The 24,924-nt window shown below is 43.3% G+C and overlaps 1 protein-coding gene across 2 annotated transcripts in view; it reads right to left on the reverse strand.

Moving 5' to 3' along the window:
* Frmd4a (FERM domain containing 4A) overlaps positions 1-24,592 on the reverse strand; it is a 611,671-nt gene extending 587,079 nt beyond the window's left edge. The window contains exons 1-2 of one of the 2 annotated variants that reach the window (XM_052729398.1): positions 24,271-24,591; positions 23,704-23,835 (exon numbers count right to left, since the gene is read on the reverse strand). In XM_052729398.1, coding sequence (XP_052585358.1) covers positions 23,704-23,748 — 45 coding nt within the window. In that variant the 5' untranslated portion in view covers positions 23,749-23,835; positions 24,271-24,591. Of the gene's footprint in view, positions 1-23,703; positions 23,836-24,270 lie in introns of both variants that reach the window. The other variant, XM_052729402.1, reaches the window with a different exon arrangement.
* Positions 24,593-24,924: the final 332 nt, after the last annotated feature.

Genomic DNA, 24,924 nt, shown 5'->3' on the forward strand with positions numbered 1-24,924 from the left:
TGACTGTAAAACCTTACTTATCTCAAAGGACTAAGCTGATTTAGTGGCATGGTTTAGTGGCATATGGCCAGCCACGGAGAAGCTATTGTGTGAAAGGTTATATGCTAGAGGAAGGAAAGCTTGCTGCTCACAAGACTACTAAAGGTTTCCAAAAAAGGACCACTTGTGACACCATACTACTTAATATTTGTGAAGACCTGAACAATTAATGACCCCCTTTTTTTGCACCTTCTTTTAGAATTGACATGGCTAAAGAAGCTGACTAACTTTGCCAGAGTCCGAAGACTATGAAATGGGAGAGCCAGATTTTAAAACAAGACCTTCTAACTCCTCTCCCTGCAGGACGCCTTACCTCCCCTGCATCCTCAGCCATCCACTCCCCCCACCCCCACATCTGCCCTCTTTAAGGTTCTGGCCCTCAGCACAGATGCCCACCTCCTGGGAAATAAATGAGCTGCCTCAGACAAGCTAGCCGACTGCCTCAAAAGAGCCAGTAGCCTGAAGAAAATTCAAGGGAGAGCCACATGAATAATTAAGAGCCCAGAAGAATTGATCTGTCAGGAAAGATTAGAAGAATTCAATAAAGTGTACTTTGCCTAAGCTAAGACAAGGGAGGAGGAAGTGTGTGTATTTGTGTGGGAGGGGTGTTGAGGAGCAAGGGAACAAAGTCATCACAGGGTAGGTGGGCTTTCTTCTGGCTACATGCAGCACAAAGAGGCAATGATGAGAAGAAGATATGAAAAGAAGAATACACAAAGGCAAACCTGAAGGATAATTTCCCAAGGAACACACTTACCCCAGAACCCATTGAAAAACACCATCTATGCACCCTAAGTGAATGGATAAAATCCCAGTAGTTCTGTTTTCTCCATTCCAAGTAGACTACATTTCCTAAGCAGAAAATATTGAGTTCAAAGTCCTTGCTAGGTCTTTTCAACAGCCAGGTTTGTCCAGGTAACTCATATGTGAAAATGAATTACTTTATCATACCAGTCAATTTTCAATTATGCAGGAGAGCCAGCTTAGAACTATGATGGACTAAAGTGAGCATGACTTTCCTGGGCTCTGCTGTATACATCACACAGACATTCTGCCCCATATTTGCTTGCCCAGTGTCATAAACATGAACAGGTACTCTGTACAGGTCTGTTTTCTTTTTAATTCTAAGACCTACTCTATACTTATGCATTTCCTATGATAGTTCTACAAGCCAAGAACTAGGCTAATTGCCAACCTACTGTGGTGGCCAAGACAGGCTCAGATCCTGTCCTCATGAGGCTGTGTAATCCAGTGATGCAGATCAGCATTTGAATGACATCCACAAAGGCTATCAATGTAAAATAGTGTGGATTACCATGAAGGAGAGGAATGTAGTGTTCATCATGCCATGAAACAAGAGAATATCTCCATGCAAGGAGGCAGAATGGGCTCTGTAAGAAAAGGCAGTAAAGCTAAAGCCTGTGTCAAGTAGGTGCTGGGCAGGGAGAGAGTAACATCTCTTGGCGATAGGGAGATGATCTCCAGTCATGACAGATTTCATAAGAATGTTTTCTTTGCTGAGGGAATCGTCCAACAACTGGTTCAAGAATGTGATTATTACTGGAACTATGGGTCATCTTCTATTAGTTCTCAAACCCTAGGGCAGGAATCCAAAGGCCAGACATGTATGGAGTAAGTGGTCAAACAGTGAATAAAAACTGCACTAATGTTCACACTGAGCTTCCCTAGGTGGTTCTGTGCACAGTGTCGTATTCTAAAACCAACTGGCTGATGGAAAAGTACAAGTTTAAGACAAAACTCCTATTTCTAGAGAATTCATCTAGATTCAGAGAAAGAGCTACGTGGAAAGGCTATTGTCACTGTATAATGTACTGACTGAGGTCGTTACACTTTTGCCAGAGGAACTTTGTCCCCATACAGCCTGAGAGTTATGAGCATGGGCTCTATAGTCAGACTGAATTCTACTTCTGTATAGAGATGGACCTTGAGCAAGCTGCTGAACTTCTCAATGCTTCAGTTTCCTCCAGTGCAAAACATGAGACAACAGCAGGGCTTACCTTACCAGATTTTATGAGGTTTATGTCATCAACACATATGAACGTCCTAGAATTATGTCCAACACATCTTTTCTTACAAAGTATCGTCATTATCATCATTATCATCCACAAGAAAGTGCCAAGGGAAAGCTACTCCCAGCTCTTCGGTCTCTAAAGTCAAAAGCTGAAGTCATTCCAGTGACCAAATGAGGTAGAATAATTGATATGCTAAGTTCAGAAGTTGTTAAAACATATAAATCCTGGCTGATGATGCTTGGGTAGACATTCAAACAGGACACTGTTGAGACTTTATCACACTGGAAAGGGGTTCTTGATTCTAGATAGATAGATAGATAGATAGATAGATAGATAGATAGATAGATAGATAGATAGATAGATAGATAGATGATAGAGACACAGACAGATAAATAGAATGCATCAGGCAGTACTTCTTAAGTACCTTCATGGAACAGGACAGGATCAGTAGGGTTAGCAGGAAGTCCTACAGTTAAGCTGTGAATCCAAATATGGGGACTCTCAAGATCCTTCAGAAAAATGGCTTTGATCTTGAAGGAATAGGGGAGCTAGATGCTGTAAATAAAGATGTCTCTAGTGGGAATTCCATTATTCAAATGGGACCAAGTCCATGGTTCCCAAAAATTCTATTATTCAAATGGGGCCAAATCCATGGTGCCCAAATTTGTCCAAATGAGTCACCATAGAATCCTCCCAAGAGCCCTTGTGAAATGTCAACGACCATGCCCAACCACAGAGCTACCCAGTAGCAAAAATGGTATTGGTGACATTTTCAAAAGTTTCCTCCAAAGGCCCCATCTCCCATGTTTAACAGAATGGCACCGGCATCTAGTGTAGCTAAGGTAATTTAAGACTTACAAGTAAGAAGTGGAGAGATCAGGTTTTCAACAGCTCCTTCCTTCCCTAACCCCAAGAACTTCTAGCCCCTACAGCCACCATTCTACTGTCTCTCTGAATTTTATTATCATGTGTACCTTATGTAAGTAGAACAACATAATATTTGCATTTTTGTGAGTAGCTCATTTCACATAGCATAATGTCCTCAAGGGCTGTTCATATTATGGTATATATCAAATTTCTTTCCTTTTTAAGGCTGAACAATATTTCATTGTGTTTACATGCCGCAAGTTTATCCACTCACCACTGACAGAAGCTTGGACAGCTTCCACCTTTTGACTATTATTGAAATGCTGTTATGAAGACGGTGTACAAGAAGCTCCTAAGATGCACTTTCAATTCCAGAAGGAGAATTGTGGGATCTTAAAATGACTCTATCTTTAAGGTTTTGAAAGGACCTGGCATGTCTTTTCCCATTATAGTTGCACCATTTACATTCTCATCATCAGGACCCAATGGCCCCAGCTTTCCCACACAGTCTCTAGCCCCTTGCTGTTTTCTGGAGGCTTTTGCTCCATGGACATTTCCACCATTGGAGGGTCAGTGGTATCCATTTGGCTTTGACTGGTTATCATTTCCCTAATGATCATGACCTTGGGGCAAGTAGTATTGGTAAAATGTATAATTTTATTCTTGGCATCTCTAGGTAGCATCTCCTCATCTCATGATCTACAACCACATTTTCCATCCTCTCATGTTGCTAGCTGTGCCGTTTTGGGTGTTCACTGAAGCAATGGTTGGCTCAAGGACATGTATCATCAATCAAGGTCGAATTGAAAAAGAAGAGAAGGAAGTGAAAAATATCTTTCTCCAACATACACAGGTCACCAGCTCTATCCTTGTGAGAAAATGTGTTTACTGAAAAGCCCATAGAATGATACACACAGGACCCAAACATAGAAATCAGGTAAATCTCATAACATCACACAAACTGCTGATCAAGCAGAGAGGACATTGGGCCAATGTGTCCAATGCTGGGCCTACAGCCAAGAGGTCTGGTCTGACATCTAAGCCCACAATTCAATCCAATGCCACTATGAGGAGACTGTACTTGCTGTAAGAAAAGATGAAGAGTCATGACTCAATAACCAGCCAATGAGGCTCTGCTTGAGCCGAGGTGTTTATATTCATCACCTTACCTTTCTCTAGCTCTTGAAAATGTGACATGATTTATCCATGGACAAAAAGATCTAGTTTATTTTATATATCTGAAACTCAACCTATAGAAATGTCTATATGATGAGGAAGGGACTCAGATATGAAGGAAAGGGGAACCTGGGAGAACGGTTGGGAAGAGAATTTCGGAAATTCAGAACTGTATAAAGATATTTATTTTGGGTTCCAGGAAGATTGTACTCCTCTGTCTGACATAGGGCCCAAGAAAATGGAAAATACTTGAAACCAGGCCATATTGCTCAAAGGCAGGTGTTTTCACTCTTTGCTGCTGTTAGTATGTACACACTGCCAGTTGACAAACGGTGCTTCAAACAAGGAAGGGAAAAACCAACTCCCAGTAGCTGAAGCTCAGTCTTTTAAATAAAAGAGGACTCTTTGTCAGAGGTTCATTTCTAATCCTTCAGCTACAGTTAAGTGTAGCCATTTTGGATGAGCCTTTCAGAGTCTATTGATGGTCAAATTTCGCTATTGATGGATACCAACTGCCAACTCAGAGCCTCCTGTCCAAATTCCTTTTAACTGGTCTTAAATGATTTCTTTCACTTTTCTTTCTTTCTTTCTTTCTTTCTTTCTTTCTTTCTTTCTTTCTTTCTTTCTTTCTTTCTTTCTTCTTCCTTCCTTCCTTCCTTCCTTCCTTCCTTCCTTCCTTCCTTTCTTTCTTTCTTTCTTTCTTTCTTTTGATTCTTGATGTCTGACTCCTTATACTTCTCTTTCCTACATTTTTTTTGGCATTCCACTGTCACCAGGAACATATTAGACATTAGAAAATTCCTAATTTGACCCTAAGGGTGAATCAGAGAAAATATTCATGGAAGAAATCAGCACATCATAAATGGGCAGAGCTTTGCAGGAAGACCAACCAGCCAATCAAGATGAATGTCCACAGTCAGGGATCACACTCTCCAGAAATAAGCTAGAAAAAGAACATGAGCATAATCTCTGTCTTGTCTTGCAGACACACTGGGAACAATGCTTTACATCTATCCTGAGGAGGAACCCCTCCCTCCCACTTGAACACCTCTCCTATTTGCTAACCACAAAAGAAAACTAGAGGGAAGACCCAGAAGTAGTCCCTTTCCAAGGTGACAACTTGAAAGACAGTCAGTCTGCTCCACTAGGGGACTTTCAGAAACAAGGAGCAGAGATTGGGAAGCCTCTATCAGCGGTGGTGTCTAGTAGCATTCATTTGCAATTCCTCCCACCACCACCCTACCCGGCATCCTTTCTAGCTCTAGAGAACACCAGGGAATTGGTCTCACGAGGGCTGGTGCTACAGGCACACTGAAGGAAACCTATATTTGTGCCTCCCAAGAACCAGTCCTCATTCACAGTACACCCTGAGTCCTGACTTCAGTTTCCTCCTTCTGCCCTGCTGTCCCTTCTTCCACCCCACTAGATTCATTATGATTTTGCTATTGAGAGTAGGTGGCCAAAATTCACTGGCCAAGTATCCAAGGAACATCGGCCACATTTCCTCCTTGCCAAATAGACAACCTTTGATTCAAACAATGAAGAAAATCCCCACATTTTCAGCACTTTGAAGCTCACTCTTTGAGACAAAGGAGGGCTCACTCACCGCGGCTTCCTTTCTAATCCTTCAGCCACAGTTAAAAGCAGCCATTTTGGAAGGGCTATTGATGGCCAAATTGCACAATTGATTGATACCAACTGCAAACGCAGAGCCTCCCATCCAAATCCCTTTAATTGGTCTTGAATGATACTCTTTTTAAATTACTTGGGCAGGGAAAGGAAAGAAATGTGCCAAAGACAACTTACACAAAGAAAATTAACACCCTGTCTTTGTTTCATTTTTCCCTGGCATAGATACGGACTTCCAAGTTATTATTTTTTTTCCTTGAGAAGTAGTGAGAATGCGAACAGCAGTTGGAACTTTTCTTGTTCAGTTACCATAATTAGAAAAATAGACTAAAATTATGCAGAAGCAGATTGAGGGGGAAAGAGTTCTGCTTTCATATGAAATAGTGAATTCTTTTTTTTTTTTTTTAATTCAAAGATGCTTCTCCCTCCGCACATGTCTTTCATCTCAAGAGTAGTTACTGCGCTGCTTTCAAGTCTCAGGTTTAACAACTAGTGCCTTCTTCAAAGAACGGGAGGCACTGATTGGAAGTGTCTCTGCGGCCATCGCCGCATTTCCTCAGAGGGTGTTCTGGGGCTCGGGAGATGGCTCAGTCAGTAAACCACTTGCCATGCATACACGAGACCCTGAGTCTGACAGACCCCCTGGAACCCATGGGAGTGGGCGGTGTCAGGTATATGCCCCTAATGTCAGATCTGTGGAAGTGGAGACAGGAAGAGCCTGGTGGCTCACTGGCTAGTCAGCCTGTTTGCATCAGTGAGCTCCAGGTCCAGGGAGAGACTGCATCACACACTAAAGTGAAGGACGACTGAGGAAGATACTGTCAACCTCAGGCCTCCACATGTACCACCACCACCACCACCACACAGGTGTACAAGCAAGAAGTGGGGGGACATAGGTGTATGTGAGTTCTGATACCCAGCCTCCTGCTAGAACGGAAGTAAACACAAAGCCTAAAGAACAAGCCCTTCGGCTCTGGTTTCACACACCTTCCCTCTCCTGTCCCCACGCTTCACCTAGAGCCCCGCAAACTGGCTGCTGTCCAATGTACTTCTGATTTCCTCTGTTCTTACACATCTCCATGCTGAGCCATCACCCCCAGCCACTCTTGTCCAACACCTCCTCAAGGTCCCACACTTTGTGGGTTACCCTGACTCCTCAGTCACCTGAGACCTCTGCTTTGAATCTCCACAGCACTTCTGTCTGTCGCATTGACCTCCCATTATTGGACCTTGTTTTCCTTTCTTTATGTTCTCAACCTGGTCACTCTGAAAATCCCTGAATGGAGGATTGTCGGGACAGTGGTTCACCCCCTTTACTACTTAGAATGGAGGCTGGGTGCTATGAGAAACACTTACTGGGCTACTTTACAGATTTGCTTTCCTTTACTTATCTCCAAGCCTGAGTTCCACCAGCTGTGTCCCTCTCTACCAGTCACTACAAACACAGTCCTTTGTGGTCACTTACCTGTGACCCTACACCAGCCTTCCCATTCAGTTCCTTGTTGGATGACTCTTACCATCATCTAAGTCCTCCTTGAAATAATGGACAGCTATTCAAAAAACAGCTATGTCAACCTCTGTGAACCCAATATATTTAGGTATATTCACCAAGCTTTGAACATAAGGGTCACATTACATGTGTGTGACACTAAGATGTCATCTGTAACTCCTGTTGCTGTGTTCAAGAGACCAGGCATGAGCCAGTTTGATTTTGCAGGAGTATCCTGCACATAGTATGTACCTTCTTTCATCAAAAGTCATCTGTATTGGTTTCATGTTGCTTCCTATTGCTCATTCCAAGCAGGGTCTTTTGTTACATGATCCCATTCTATCTTCCCATATTTACATAGTCTCATACATCTCCCTCCATCCTACACCCTGTTCAACTCCATTTGCTCACCCTTTCCTTCTTCCTGCTTTTCTGTCTTTTTCTGTGCCCCAGCCCAAGCCAACACCCATCTGTCTCCTATGAGTCTCTGACAGCCGCTCCTATGAAAAACAATCTCTTTCGTCTTTGTCTTTCCAAGTGTGGATAGTTAAATTATACAGCAGAGCACTTATTCCTCTTCATCTGGCATGTCACCATTTGGTTTTAAACATTGATTTCTCAACCTAGATCGTAAGGTCCCTGACAATAGGGATGGTGTCTTTTAGTGTTTTCTTTATGGGTTCATGGGTTAAACGTCAATCAATCCTTGATATCTGCTTAGTAAGAGATGGAAGATAGTTTCCTGGCAATTTATGTTAAAATTGACTTGATATTTGAAAAGTGTGACAATCCATTTTCTCGGTGAAAGTAAAGAGAGTGAGGGAGCAATCTGAGGAAGGGAGTGAAATTTCGGGTCTAATTCTTGGGATATAAAATTAAAAGGCCATCTGCCTTTGAGATGTGGCAGATGTGCAATTGATATTCTCAGCTCATTTGCCACTTGAATTTTGCAGACATTTAATGCCATAATTGTTTATACAGTAAGATTATAAATACCCTTTAGAGACTAGCTCGCTTCTCTCACGCTCTCTCCTCCCGACCCGCACATACAAACTGGTCTAACTGAACTACAGCTTTCAGGGTAGAAAATTTAAAAGTTGGTATGGTGCCTTTTTGAAGATAGTAATTGGATAATACTTATAAAAATTTAAGGAGATATAGCCTTGATCTATCATTCGCTGCCTAGAATTTTGTCCCATGCCATGCTCTAGCCATTTGCACAAAGATGTCTGCCCACGAATGTTCACTGTAGGGTAGTTTGCAATGATAATATATTAAAATAGCCTAAATGCCCATCGGTGAGGGACTATTAAATATATTATGAGTCATTCATGTAACAAAAGCAGTATAGCCTTTATAAAGAATGTGCTCGAGCTGTAGGTGCTGCCAAGGAAAGGGGTCACATAGGTACAGGGGAATTCTGGAAAGATACACAAGAAACCAAGAAATGAGAGGTAAGCTCGTTTTTATTATACAGCCCTTTGTATTTAAGAACATTTTAACCGAGAAGTGTTTTTATTTTTAAAACAAAAAAGACCTTTTCAAATAATGATATTCACACTTCAAATGATTTAGACTGAAGATGCATATGGCTGAGTATCTAGGAAGCTTCAAAACCTGTATCCTACTTTTTTGTCTGTATGCTCATAATTGAAGTAATAGTACTCATTTTTGAAAAGTGGCCTGCTCTTTCTTTCTTCATCAGATTCTAACTACTTTGTTACCATTATGCTCAGACATGGACAGGGGATATAACTGGGGTGGAACCTGTGGTGGCAGGAGATGAAACTAGGCTAGAATTTGTCCTCTATACAAGCCACTTTCACGGAATAATGACTATATAATGGAGTGTTTTGAGCTTTCTGTGGAAAAGTTCATGTCCTAAATAAAGGAAACACCTGTCTAATCTGCCCTATTTACTGTATTCCCGCTATGCCTACCTTTACCCACCTGTCTAATCTGCCCTATTTACTGTATTCCCGCTATGCCTACCTTTACCCACCTGTCTAATCTGCATATTTACCGTATTCCTGCTATGCCTACCTTTACCCACAGATGATGTTTGTGGTTCTCTATGCAGTAGCTATTAGTCTGTTTCTCTTTTGCAACCTGAAGAGACTAAAACTACCAACCACTTCTTCCCTCACCTCCAAGAAAGCTACAGAGGCCTTTATTTAGAGTTCTTAGCTGCAGTCAATGAAACCCATTCTACTTCGTTTAAGCAGAAAGACATTCATGACCAGGTACTAGAAAGACAAGAATATAGCAGTAAAGGACTGGAGAGTTGACTCAGTGGGTAAAGTGCTTCCTACATAAACCCAAGAATACGTGTTTGGATCCCTAGTACCGACATGAAAAGCTGGGCACAGCTGGCACAAACCTGTAATCCTGGTGATCGGGTTTAAAACAGGTAGATTCCAGGGATGGCCAGCCAGCCAGTCTAGCCAAAGTAAACAAGCTTCACTATCACCCATGACTTCTATAAACTCACCAAACCCCTTCAGATCACACCAGAAGCTGGGCGTGGGAGTGTACACCATGACTCTAGCATTCCACTGGTAGAGAGAGGAAGATAATGTGAACTTGAAGGCAACCTCAGCTCCATAGTCAATTCCAGGTTGTGTTTGTATACTTGGTCCCAGCACAGAATTTATGAGACCCTGCCCCAAAACGAACCACCACCAGAACCTTTGGAGCCACTTTGGAGGTCCTATGTTACACTCCTTTGCTCTATAATACATTGAAATTTTTGTCATAACATCAACCTGACTGCATTGAAATGATTTGTCTATTGGCCTTTCTAGCTAAACTCTAAGCTTGCTGATAGCAGGGACCGAGTGGCATTTATACATATATCCTCAGCACTGACCACAGTGTCTCTGACTGACGTCCTCCACATACTGTTTTAGAAACAGAAAATGTGAAGAGGGGAGAAAGGAGGGGAGAAGAAGTCAGGAAAGGGAAGGGAAGAGACCCAGCGCTTGCTTCTTGGGGAGAAAGAACATGATCACATAGTCTACAAAATAATCAGAGATTTTACTCTGCAAAGCCCAAATTACTGATTTCCCATCCCTTTCTCTCCTTCATGACCTTGGTGCTTCGGGCCTTTGGAAAAAGTATTAAAAGGGCTGCCTCCATCAGTAGTCATGAGAACGGAAAGAAAACGAATAGTTATTGACACAGGTAATGTTCTTGTTTCCCTGTGGTAGCAGCATATGGCGCTGGCTGTAATGGCCTAGTGTAAAGCATTCCTAGACAATATTAATGACCAACTAGGTTAATGACCAAAGACTCAGCCTCTGGCCAAGAACACATCCTCCTGTTCATTAATTCTTGGAAATGACCTTAGCCATGTTCATTACAGCTCAATTACACTCAAGCACTGCACAAGGAAGGAACGTTTGAGACTTAGTACCAAACCACGTCCCTCTTTTACCTTGACACATGGGCAATAAAGACACAAAACAAGTTATTAGTCTAAATACCAAGCATGTAAAAGGAGCACAGCTATTGCTTTATCAGTTCTGCAATCAATGAGAGCTAAACTCGGGTGACCTTAGAGGTCACAGAGCAAGCAAATCGGACTTTCCTAGTGATTTATACACACTCTAGGTGTTCTCTGCAGGCACAGCATAGTACTAAACATGTGATTCGCATATATAGATAGATAGATAGATAGATAGATAGATAGATAGATAGATAGATAGATAGATAGATAGTTTGGAGGAAAATCTAAAAATTCAAAGGGCAAAGTCTTTGCAGTAGGAAAAACAAAACTTGCTAAAGACCTATTCAGGTCCCAAAGAGAATGTGTGGAGTTGGTTTAGGGGGGGCGTGTCTCTGAGGCGGGGAACACAACGTGATGAGGGGGAAATCTGAGGATGAATTAGGACAGCTTCCAGCAGTGTTAAATTGAAAAAAAAAAGAATACACCTTTTAAAGGGGGCATGCAAGCTGGGGTGTGGCTTGAGATCAGGGGTTGAGAAATCTAGCTTTGACCTTGACAATAGACCCCAGTCATATGTTAATGAAAGGGCCACAAGTTCCCCTTACCAGAGATCAGGAGAATGACTGCTTTAGCAAGCAGGAACTTTCCTCAAGCTGCCCAGGGAATGGAGGCCCTTATCCAAAGGCCTGACCTTGGGAAAAGGACTTCTTCTGGGGAGCAGACACTATACTACAATTTCTTCGTCTTACTAGATGGGCCTGTTCCCCTCGTAATGCTCCCAAAAATGAAGGTCTGATGCCTTACTCTTTTTCCATTATACTACCATTCTGATTTCTCTGTATTTATTAACTGAACTCTCATCCTTAATGCCTCAGCAAGCTCTGGATCTGGACTGTAAGCATTTCATCGTTGGGGTCAGGTGTGTCTAGGAAACCTCTAACTTTCCTGTTCTTGGTGTAATTAAGAGGGCACAATGGGATTCCTGGTTCCACAGTGGCGGGGATTTTTTTTCCAGAGAATTATTTTGTTTAGAGAGGCTACCTTTGTACACATTTTTATCCTTTACCAAAGTTCACACAAAATTTCCCAAAGAGAAAGACATTAATATAGAGAATCATTAAAAATGAAATTAAAAAGGTGCTGGAGAGGTGTGGGCTGCAATGTTGAAATGCTGGAACTTTGTCAAGCAGCAATGGTCGCCATGCAGTCCATGCCAAAACCTGACTTTTTCGGGAACTGGAAAAATAGCTAAGTGAGTCAAGTGTTTGCTGTTCAACCCTGAGGATTTGATTTGATCCCAACATCCACATAAGAAGCTGAGCATGATGGCATGTGCTTATAATCCAGCTCCTGGGAAGCAGAGACCAGAATGTCCCTAGTGCTCGCTCTCTAACTGTTGTCTATCCTAATCAGTGAGCTCCACATCCCAGCAAGAGATCCTGCCTCAAAATCCAGGTGGCTGGATGGCTTCTGCAGAACCACAACTGAGGCAGACTTCTGTCATGCATGAGCACCCAGACCTATGCGCATACAACTCTGTGCCCACCCCCATAGTCTTGGCTTCTTCAAATTAGCCTATTGTTCAACCCATCAATTATGGACTGTGTCTTCTGAGTAAAGCCACATGGATAGTATTGTGCCCAGATCACAGGGACCCCCAAAAGATCACCACTGAGACAGAATCCCATATATAAAAGGAGAGAGCCTTTATTCAAGCTCGAGCTTGGGAAGCCGTGAGAGCAGAGAGCCCGGAACCCAGGCGGGGTTAGGGTTTTTATCATAGCAGAGGTTGGGGTGAGGGGATTTCCAGGGTTTAGGACCCTGATTGGCTAACATTTGTCTAGGAGTATCTGTAAAAGGGAAATAAGTATATGCTAGGCCCAGGGACACCTGGCAATCTTATCTAATCTTACCTGATGGTTTGAATGTTTGGGATGTCAGGTTCTTCCCTTTAGATGCAGGCCCATCGCTGGGTGGATCTCTGGGTAGTATCAGCTTGTGGCTTTTTCTGGATCGGAGTGTTGCCTGCCAATAAGCCTGTCGTGGCAGCTGTGTGGTCAAGCTATTTTGCCCCCCACCCCAGACAGGTTACAAATCAAAGGGGAAAAGACCACCAAGCAACATGAAATCAAGTTACAGGCAGCGAGCATGAGCTACAATGGTTAAAATTTGTCCTACACAAGCAACATGAGATCAGTTTTTAGGCAATGACCAAGTGGTTAAAACTTCTAAACAATGCTGATCCCTCCATTCACAGAATCTTTTTTTTTTTTTAAAATATTTTACTTATTTATTATGTATACATTGTTTTCTGCCTGCATGCATACCTGCAGGCTAGAAGAGGGCACCAGATCTCATTACAGATGGTTGTGAGCTACCATGTGGGTGCTGGGAATTGAACTCAGGACCTCTGGAAGAGCACCAGCCAGTGCTCTTAACCTCTGAGCCATCTCTCCAGCCCCATTCACAGAATCTTAATAGCCCTTCACTTAAATCTCACCTTAAGAACACACCTGTGACCAAGAAAGTGCAGCCCCAGTGAGTCGGCATGACTTCCTGAAGAGACACAGTTCTTCCGTGTCAGCTCAGACACAGTTTGGGACTCAGGAATAGTATGAACCCTAATCATTTAGAAGCAGCCATGTTATAGGTGATCCAGGCCACATGGAGAGGGCCTCCTTGATGTGATGACCAACTGTGGTTTTGGTGACAGGGGCACCCACTACCCAACGTATGAGTGAAGATAACTTCCAGATTACAGACTCCAGTATTTAAGTCTGACCAGTCAAGTCTCCGGTGTGGAGCACAGACATGTTCACTGTACCCCACAGGAACTCCTTACACTGATTTGGGGATCAGAACACAGTGGTTATTTGAAGCCACAAAGTATATAAGTGGTGCGGCAATGCCGGGTCTTCCCACACATACACGCACGGACATAGACACAGCTGATTTGGAGAGTTGATTTTGTTGCTCATGTATACTCTTAGCTCAGCTGTGCCCTGCAGAAAGTGCCGTCATACAGTGGAACAACACTGAATACCTGGCAGAGACTCTCCAAGACCGCTTCATCCAGGCCAGGCGGCATACGCCACACAAGGGAAGTTAATTGAAACATCAAGGTAACATTGATCTCCCTCCAATGCTGCCTTTCATCATGCGCCAATATGAACTCAATTTAATCCCAGCGGGGCCGATGCCCTCTCTCAGGATTGGCTTGTTCTTCATTCTCTTTGGGATTCCTGTATCACCCCAGTCCTGCTCTCAGCCCTGATCTAATCACTGGCCTGCTGCAGCCTGTACTGCCACCTGGCCACCGGCCCCGACAGCCGGAAAATCCTATTAACACACAGCACCTTCAATTCGGTGGTGCTAAGTGAACTGCAATCTATAATTCTTCAAACTCTATTTCCCAACCCAGTTTGGTGCATGGATGTTACACCCCCTGCAGTCCCACCACTGCCATTCTGAAATTGAAACTGGAATCCATCATGGAACAGTCGCCCCACAATATCCCTGTTACTCACCATATTCATCTCATCCCACTATACCCCCAAATTCCAGCCATTGACTCTGCACTGGCTTTCTCTCTCTAGTCTCCTGCTGCGCTCTATTTTTTACTAGCAACCTTCAAAAGCCTCACAACACATATTTACCTGGTCTTTTCTGGAAAACCAGAGTCTCCCAAGTACCAATAGCTCAAACCTGGGTCCAGCCCAGAGGATTTGGAATGTGGCCTTTCACTCACCTGATCCCCATCCAGCCAGTTTCCTTCCTCCTCCATGGCATGAACCCTCAGCTTCAGTTAGGCCAGAGCTGCCCCTTCCAATTCCCCCCTCACACCAAGTCTCCCTTCATCCAGTACCTTCCCGTGTCTTCCCCTGAGAAGGCATTCTTTCTCTTCCCTCTGCATCCTTAATTGTGCCCACTTTTCAGAGTAGTTCTGTAGCATCTTACTCAGTTTTGGTGAGATTTCTAGAATTTACCTCTCTAGACTCCTTCTTACTCACCACTAACATCCTGACCTTTGATACAGGGCTCCTTCTGTATGGTGTTTCCTGGACATTTTCTGTGATTCTCATTTGTCTGAAGAGACACAGGCTCTAGGGCAAAGGCCATGTTCCATAGAGACCTGAAATTCCTCCTCAAGTTTTTACCAGGGCTAATCTTTCAGGAAATAACCAATTGATTCCTTAATCTAGGAACTATAATTCATATACTGCAAGGTTCTAGAGCCTGCTAAACACCTTCCTGTCCCAGGGCTTCTGCCCTGGTTGGAATGTTCCAGTCGAGAGATTTCACCAGGGTCTTCCTTTGCCACCTCCTCTTCAGCTACATGCCACCTCCACAAGAAGGCTTCCATCACCACCCATCCTAAGCTGCATCTGAACACTGACTGAAAAATCACTACTTTAATAGATACAAGGCATTTCTTTCAGCAGCTCACCTGTTTATGCCCAATTTGTTTTATTTTTGCTTTTCCTAAAGACACTGTAAACTTGGTGATCACAGAGGCCTCATTTGTGGTATTTGCTGCTGCATCCTTTACATTAAAGAATGCCAGGGCTGAAGACACAGAGATCAGTGGCAGGGTGTTTGCCTAGCATGTGCCAGGCCCTACATTCAATCCCAGATACCAGAAAGAAAACTCTAGGATCAGGAAGAGAATGCCTGCTCCATAAGAATGTGTTGAGTGAGTGGATGAGATGCTCTGTATAGTAGACACAATCTATTAAGGAAAGCAGATATACGTGCTAAATATCATATAGTAATAAAAGAAATCGCAGAGAGACATCTGTTTGGAAGTATCAGTCATGAGTAAGTGTGTTATTGGTGGACAGAAATACCGTTGTGCACCTAATGTGACATCTTGGTCAACAAAGAACAGCTCAAAACGCAGTGGTCCCATAAGAATGTAACAGAGCTGGAAATCCCTACTGTGAGTGACATACAGCTACCCTGGTGGGGAAGTGTAATGCATCACTCAAGTTTGTGGTGATGATAGCATGAATGAGCTTCCTGTGCTGGCAGCTGTATAAAAGTATAGCACATACAGTTGGGCACAATGCATTCTACTTGACAGTAACAGGAGCAGCTATGTTACTGGCCTGTGCATTTGCTCTGTTATACTTGTAATCTTAACAGCATTTTCCCACTTATTTGAAAAATGGCTATAATGCAGCAATCTGTTACATAGGGGCAACCTGATATATTTCATGTTTAGCTCATCACTTGATTGCATCTTACGTAAGCCTACTTCAAAATGACAAAGTCACTTGAAATTCATGTATTAGACCATACTATCACTGTAAAGCAATGGAGGGGTCAAGGTCAGAACCGTGGGAAGGGATATTGTTGGGGAAGAGGCCTGATCTTTAAATGATGAATGTGGAATATTAGAAGCTTGAGGCTCATCTCAGTTACAATTAGTATCAGTAGAAAGTTTCAGCCTTGATTTTTTTGAATATCCCTTTGGCAAAAGTCTCAAGGGCAGACAATAATACAGAGACCAGAAGCAGGTGCCAGGTGAGAGGCGGTGCAGGTGGCCCAGGTAGGATGTCGGCTTGCACTAAGGAGGGGATGGGAAGAACCAGATTAGACAAAGCCTGAAAAAGTTGAAGCAGCTCACACTGAGACCAACTGGTAGAGAGACGGCAAGAAGTCAAAAGTGCATCCCAGACAATGGGCAAGATGGCCTCACCACCAGCAAAGTCAAGGTTTGTAGACCAGGGAAAAGACCAGAAATCTTCTTTGCAAGGAGTGGGGCGGGGGGCTGAGTTTGAGGCACCTGTCGGGTAAGCAAGGGGATAAATCTGATAAGTTTGGATTTGTAGTCATCAGAGTCTGGGGGCCAGGCCTCTGTCAAAGATATGATTGGGAAACTATTGATGTACAGATGATAGCTAATGTTGTGGGTATATGTAACATTGCTTGGGAAGATGAATTGGATCTACCACTCAGGAAATTGCTTCTCCAGGTCTAGACTGTGAGACTGAGATTTCAATATCCAGGGTTGTAAAGAGCACTCATTATAATACAGCGTGAGTCACCAGCCAGTGTTACCTTGACATTGAAATTCAGCTCTGCTCGCTTGATGCTTACCACATGGACTTAGTTAAGCCAGCTTCCAGGACCTTTGATTATGACCAGGCGAAATACCGTATGTTCCGTTAGACATCATCACATCCTGGCGCAGGACTCAATGAGAAACTGCTACCTATATTTGCAACATATGTTCTCCAAACTGCTATTAAGCTTTTGCAAAGCAGCCATGCAATTAATCTTTAGCAGAGATGCTCTTACAGCCGCCCCATCATGTGTGGCAGCTCTGAAAGGCATGCATCTGACATTTGCCAGGGAGAACATATTGCTGCCCATACTTTAGTCATTTATCTTCAGAGGGTAAGAAAGTTTCCTTGGTTATTTAAAACATGAATGTAAATTTCAATATGTGTGTGACTGGAATGATTTTCATGACCATGGGAACATCTTTTTTCCCCAAAGGCATTGGCTACTCATCCAAAAGTGGTCATTTGTTGCCTAGAGACTCAGGTACTGAGACAGAATTGGACAACTAATTTTTTTTAATTGAGTTTGGCTCATTCATGCAGGAATCCAAGGAGATAAGTTCAGATAGATAGACAGATAGTCATGTTATGTTAGTTTAAGATAAAGCAAGCACTTACTAATACTGAGCCTGTGTTTTCTTTGGGCAAGGAATAGAGCTAAATACTTTGCATATGTAGTTCAGTGAATTATCTCAAGTCTTATATGGTAATTACTGTCTCATTTTACAGATGGTGAGACTCGTTCAACCTACAGGGGAAAATCAGACATTTGGGTTTCTCCAAATAGATTTGTTTTGAAGGAAAGTTGACCTGTGGTTTAGAATTCATTGATGTTTTATCTCTTTTGGTAATCTTATTGGAGCTCTATTACAGGGTCTGAGGTGCCAAGGCCACAGTCAGTGAGCATCTTTCGTGTCTGCCTTGCCAGACTCCTGTCCTCCCTTCTGGATACAGCCATTCTCTATTTGGAAGATGCCTTCTCTACTGCATGTGACTGGGTGGAATAACCAGTCAGTTGATAGTCCTCTTACTTCCTCCAAGGTCTAAGTCCCAAGACCTACCTGGGCAGACATCCCCATCGTCAGATCCTGGGGTTGGCCCAGGGCCAGACCAGTATCCAGAGAGCCAGAGAGAATACGGAAGCCATGACCAGCTGAGGAGAAGCTTGGATATCAATGCTGTGTTCATCAATGCTTGGGACTGGTAATCCCAGAGCTGCTTCTGGGGGGAAGAACCCCTAGCTACCTAGTTCAAAAAATTCCTTTTTTATCTCCCTGTTTTACAAATGCTGTAGTTTGAGTGTGTCTCTGTTATTTAAACATAATAAAACAAATCAGTACATGAAATTTTATAAATCTAGCAAAAATTAATCTGAGTTAGCTTTATTGACATTGACCTCAAATCTCCCCTTTTGAAAGGGATACATTTATACATTAAATACTAGCTAAAATTTACTAATATCAGGATTGTACGTGTGCATCTAGAAATCGAAACCTAGAAGATAAATAACTGAATTTAAGTAGGATGTTAGCTACTGATTTAGATGTAACTATGATATGACCACTTCCCATAGATGTTTGGGAACAGCTCTCCTGCTTCAAGTACAATGTGAAAATAAATGATGTTAATAATCAGCTTCACCTTAGACCCAAACACTCAGGACCTGTGGCTGATGACCAGACTTGAAGACTTTTAGAAGTACATGCCCTGTATTAGCTTATCATTATTAGCCTCTAACTTTCTATATAATTGATCAATATTGCTTCTTCAAGTTTCTGACAACTATTATTGAAGTCAGGGCAGTTATTCGGAATCATCACAGGCTATCTGAGTCATGGTGGGCAAGCTGTTTATGTTCTCTAGACCTTAACTTCAGCACACCACAGAGAGAGACAGTTCCTGACTTCCCTGTATTGTGGGGAACGTTTAGATAAACTATAGACACAAAAGGACTTTGGAAACTTTAAAACTGAGTAACTCAGAAGCAAGAGTTCTTGAGATGGAACTTAGTTTCTACTTACCTTTTGCCATTTGGGATGTAGAGAAAGTTTGTTATAAACTCCAAATAAACCTGTCACAGGTCAGAGGGAGAGGGAGGCTAAGTACCATAGAGTAGAACTAAGACTGTGACTCTTCCAAGAATGCCCCACCTGCCCTCTTGACGATACAATCCTTTGTTCCCTGAAGAAATCCATCCAAAGCAGTCAGTTCTTCAGGCACCAAAACAATCCAGACTCCATTACCTACTCAGTCCCTCCACTTCAAATTCCCTTTCTTGGCCCCTCCATTCTTTAGCATTTTACCTAAGCTTTAGGAACTCCATATCTTCTCTTTGGGCATACCCTAGTGCCTTAATCCAGGCCTTCTATCCTGCACTCACTTGGTGATGTCTTCGGTGAGAGCTCATCTAGTCGTCATGTGATTCTCCCAAGTTGTCTTACACATTTCTCATTTAGAGAAGCTGCCTTCTCATTCCCAGGGAACTATCCTGCCTCTTCAACTCAGTTATAAGTTTGTTAAAGTCAGTAACTGGCTCCCATGTTTCTTATATGGAATATGTACTTAGCAACTAAGAGTTAAAAAGGAAGATGTCTAAATGAGAAAAATGACTGAGGAAAAAAGAACTTGAGGGAGCCGGTATAGTCCCAAAGAAGCACAGACATCTAAAACAAACTCTTCTAACTCACCTCCTTCATTCATTACAATGAATCATGCACTAATTTCTCTGACTGAGTTTTTCACATATTAAATCTCCCTACTGTTAAATATGACCTCGGCAAATTCTTAAAAATACAGTTCAAGAGATGGAATGCGGACAACATGATAAGTCTCTTATGGATATAAATGTTGTTCTATCTATTAGTATTAACACAGGCATCTTGCAGCAATTTTTAAATTTTGTAAATTAATCTCTTTAGTCTTGTATATTAACATAGAAAATGATAAATATTAAATAAGAGGACAAGACTTTCTGACTAGAAACATTGGAAGTAAAGAATGGTTGAGCCTAGGTCAACTAGGCCCTCAGCGTAAGTGTTAGAAGGTCCTGGGTGTCAGATTCTTAGCTTAAATACTGTAGCAGAGAACCTTGATTTTGAGACTCTGAACTATCAGTTTCAGGTGTATGAACATTGACAGGTTTCTCAGTGTCTGATTACCAGGTGTTTTTTGTCTAAAAAAGAGTCTTGAAGGAAATTATATAATATATGCAAAGATATTTGTTTATAGAAAGGCATAGTTCTCATTATTATTTATTACCTAGCTACTTAACTTAATCTAAAAGCTAATATAGGGCTGGAAGGTGGTTCAGAGTGTAAATGCTCTTGCCTCTCAGCCTCATGACCTCAGTTTATTCCCAGGACCCACATAGTGGAAAGACAGAACTGACTCTTGAAATTTGTCCTCAGGTTTCCACATGCATGTAGACAGAATGAAACGTGAGCACGCGTGCACGCACGCACGCACGCACACACAAAGAGAGAGAGAGAGAAATAAGTAAATGTAAACAGAGTTTTTAAAATCTTTAATCTTCCTATCCTAAAGATTTGAGCCATCATATTCTAAGGAACAAAATAAGTAAATGTAAACAGAAAGTTTTTAAAATCTTTAATCTTCCTATCCTAAAGATTTGAGCCATCATATTCTAAGGAACAAAATGGCACACTACTACCTTGGTAGCCTCTTAGTCATATATTTATATTCTGGATGAACAAAATGAGTGATCTCCAAGGCAGGTGTGGCGTCATGTGCTTATCAGCCTGAGACCCAAGAGGTAGGAAGAGGCAAGAGAATTCTGTATTTTTAAGAATTTTAAGCAAGGTCCAGGAAAGCTTGAGCTACATAGCAAGACTCTATCTCAATATACACCAATCAATTAATTAATCAATAACAAATCCCTGGATGCCAGCATGCTCCAGCCTTTGCAGCTTTCCTGAACTCATGTGACCTCAACAAATGACAAAGATCCTGCCGTACAATTAGTCATATGCAGCAGTATGGGGAGAGAACAGAGTCTCCTTTTATTCCTGGGATTTCTCCATGGATGGAGAGGTGAGCCTCTGATGTACGTCAGGACTTCTCCTCCTCCAGAACCATCTACCTGCTCTTGACTCTATCCTTCCTTCCTCCATTATTTGGGTTACTCCAGCTTTCACAGTCGTCCGTCACTCCCCACCCTCTATTGAAAGAATCAGCAGGACCCCTCCCAAATGACCCGCATCCACCTGGGAAAGGTACCTCAGGCACTGTCCTGAGGTCAGTGGGTTTTGTCCAGGGGAAGAAAGCAGGCATCTGTGGGGTCCGGCTCTGGCCGGCACAGTACAGTGTGAACAACCAGCTGATCTGACACATACTTTCCACATACAAAGTCATATGAGTGGGAACAAATCCCTCCTTTTTAAAAAGCAATGCAGTTCATGTGCTTGATTGGGAAAAAGTAGCAACACTGAATAAAGTATCCAAGCTGGCTACTCAGAGCTCCATCCTAGACAGCATGGTTACAGACTTTACATTTTGCCCAACAGAGTGAAAGGGCCCCAAGGGATCAGACCCTCTCAGTTAGCAGATGATCTCACCAGGACACACAGAGGAAGTGACATACTGAACATTACCAGTAAGTGACAAAGCTTGGAGACAGAACACAGGGCTCTTCAACTCTCCAGACTCAGCTGCATCCAGAACCAAATAAACATTTCAACTGACTGTAACTCCTGCAGCCCAAGGACTCCACAGCCGTAAACCACAACTACACTCAACCCACACGGTATTGACTGCCCCGAAAGAGTGCTTTCATGAGCTCTGGCTTTTGCTATCATACCATGCTACTCTCCCCAGTGAGCAGAGGCTTGACAAATACTGAGAGCGGATTGGCTGATTAATGATTGCATACATAATAATGGATACAGCTTCCTTCCTGAACTCATAGCCAAGGCAGCTCCACTAAGTGGCCTCTTCTCCCCATTTCTTTTCCCTCTCACTTGCTTATAAGTTTTGAGAATCATCACGAAACATGTCAAGGAAGCAATTACTTCGGAATTTACCCTTTCAAAAGGCAAAAAGCACTGAAGTCCACAGGGGACATTTTCCCTGAACCAAACACAAACCGGAAAATGTGCAGTGACTCGGATTACATGCAGCGCTCCTGAGGGCTCTAATCTAAGGGTCCATCACTGTGTCAAGAGCTATTTTCCTAGCTTCCCAGAGAGAAGAGATCAGAATCCTTTAATCCAGACAGGAGGTGAGTGCTAGGCAGAGATCTTAGGCAACAGGCATCGGCAAGTAGAGGATAAACTCTGAACTGAAGAGATAGACAAGACAATATTAATATTAGGAGCCCAAGAGGTTGTGTGTGGCAGGGACAGCCCAATGGGGTAGGATGCAAAGCTTCATTTTGCTTGAGTACCAAGGACTTCTCCTCAGGGTCTTACAGTAAAAGCAGACATATATCTAAGCCTCAATGAGCGTTTAGTGCAGAGGCAGAGAGAAGCAGGCATTCCAAACTTTCTCTCTATGAACATACTACAGGATGTATATCTACTAATATTAGACAACATATATGAACATGCATACACAGAAGTGTGTATGTGTGTGTGATTGTATTATTTATGCATGACCTGTGATTCCAGGGCTCCTCACAGAAATTGGGGTATAGTGTTAGCAACTATCACAAATACTCAGAACTTTGACCATGCATTTATTTGACCCACAGTAGACAATGAGATATGTAGTATTATCACGCAGTAGCATTAGTAAGTAGGGAAGCCATATAAAGAGTAATATCTAGAGCAATGCCTGTTCACACTTTCTAATTCATCCTTCCCAGTAGACCAGAAGTCAGAGAGGCCCATGCAATTTCCAGCAATTCAAGTGACTCTGAGGACCACATGCCATTTTTATTTTTATTTTTTCGGCTAATGGAGCAAGAGGAGGCACATCCCTCTTAATTTGATGTGGCTCTCCACCCAGGAGGCAGCTCCCTCTAGCCACTCCTCCAAGTCACCTTAATAAACTCATCAGCCCTCAGCAAGCTGCACTTTCCCATCTCAGTCAGAAAACACAGATCAATACACACAGCAGAAGCACTTAAGCTCTGCTCATAAACTCTCCCGAGTAAATGTTAGGTACATTCCCACGCCAAGCTGACGCAGCCTTCTTCCGGAGGCAACATTGCCAAGGCCTGGGAACTACTGGGCAGCAGAGGAGGAGGGAGAGGGCACCAAGACCGCGAAGCAAACTGAACCCAGAGTCAAGCCCAAAGCTAACTGGCTTACAAGGTGCTGGGGTTGTCCTTGCCTGCTTCAAAGCACTAAGAGCAACAGCTTCCTTAGCATAATTAAAAAAATCATAGGAGTTTAAAGTAGGTCAGCAGTTCACACACATATAAATGCCAGTGTCTTCTGGCCAACTGTAGATGGGAGAGGAGTGTCTTACTAACTGGGAAGCTGAACCGTCACAAGGGCCACCGTGAGCCTCCTTGGCTTCTCTAGAGGAATCTGAGAAGATAACTTTCAATCAGTCTAGAGACAAAAAATTAAAATGATTTTTTTTATAAATCCCACAGCTGCCCTGGAAGGAAATCAAACAAACATCCAAGCACAACTCTCTGAATTTATATTCAAAAGACCCGGAGCAAAGGATGCTGAGCACGGAGGGGAGGCATCTTGAGATCTATCTGGAGCCACCCTTAGCACCTGTTTGTAAGCACGCGTCTTGAAATAGCATTCAGCAACAAGTTTCTAAAATGGCAAATCTACTGCTGCCTTTCCCTGAGAGTGCTTAGTCACGCTAATCCTCGGACCCAAAAAATCCTTTCATAGAAACCCGCTGGATGAAGCCGAGCCGTGCTTTCCGTGTCTGCAGCCATGGCAGCAGCCGCAGCAGTTAGCAGCAGTCCCTGAGGCAGGGGAAGGCTGGAGTGGGCACTGCTGGGCCCCACCTCCTCCCCAGCACACTCACCATCAGCAGGCTGAGAGCGGAGTCCGGCACCAGCTGCACTGCCATGGTCCCTGATTGCGACTCCCATGCACAGATGCTTCTGCTGAATCAGTCTGCCTGGGCCCAGGGCAGCTGCAGAGCATCCACCAGCACCTAGAGCAAAGCAGCCGGACATACAGACTTAGGGAGCCGAGGGCTCAAGGTGAAGCTAGGCCACATTTCCTGTGGGGTGGGGAGGAGGGCAGGGGGGATGTTGGGAAGATGGGGTGGGAACTGTGCTTAGGAAAAGAAAAAAAAATACATATGGAGCAGAAGGCGCATAGCAAGCTGCAGGTTATTTAAAGGTGAGCTCTCCCTAGCTTTTCTAAGCTGCATGCAGAAACCGCATCCAACACAAATGCAACACAGGAGCCCGGAACGCAGCAATTCTAGCTGCTACCTTAGCCTAGGCAACAATTCTGCTTTGAACCGACAATTAAAATAAAACATTCCCCATTGCAGATAAATCAGCCAGCCCGACCAACACCCCGCCTCCCTGCATCTCTCAGCAAATTCTGCTGCATAAACATGCTGAATGTCACAACCTACCGGCTTGCAATCTGGTCAGCTGCGTTTCTCTGCTGCAGAAAGGTGTGTCTCTTCTGCTAAAGCAAGTATCTAGGAGAGAGAGGGCCGAGTCTGACCAGGAGGCACCAGGCAGTCACTGGAGATGAGCAGATGCCCTCATGATAAGTGAGGACCCACTCACTTAGGAATTGACCCTTTCCACCTTCTACTTTCCCTCTCCAAGTAGACTGCAGGCACAGCTCCCTGCAGGGCTGAGACTTAGGGAGAACATGGAATTATGCTGGCTGTTCTGTGAGCGTTCTGATCCCCTGCCTGTACCACATGTACGCAGCCAGACACCCTCTACCTCTCTCTCTCTCTCTCTCCCTTCCTCCCTCCCTTCCTCCCTCCCTTCCCTTCCCTCCCATCGCTCCATAGGGCTGCCTGTTAGGAATTTTGAAGGATCCTCCCTCGTGCAGGAGAGGGAGGGCAGAGGAGGCTAATTTGTAAGAAAGGACACTGCATAAGACAAAAAGGCAAATTAGCCTTGAACAACCCTATCACTGGGGGTACTTTCCCTTGAAGATGTCAAAAAACAAAAACAAAACCCAGGAGGCTGCCACCAGGTTCTGTTATATACCATATATACCCTGTGTTCAGTGCCCCTAAAGTCTTCCTCCAAATGAAACACATCAA

Source organism: Peromyscus californicus, unplaced genomic scaffold, assembly GCF_007827085.1.
Source record: "Peromyscus californicus insignis strain IS unplaced genomic scaffold, ASM782708v3 Scaffold_8__1_contigs__length_139910024, whole genome shotgun sequence".
Lineage (NCBI taxonomy): Eukaryota > Metazoa > Chordata > Mammalia > Rodentia > Cricetidae > Peromyscus > Peromyscus californicus.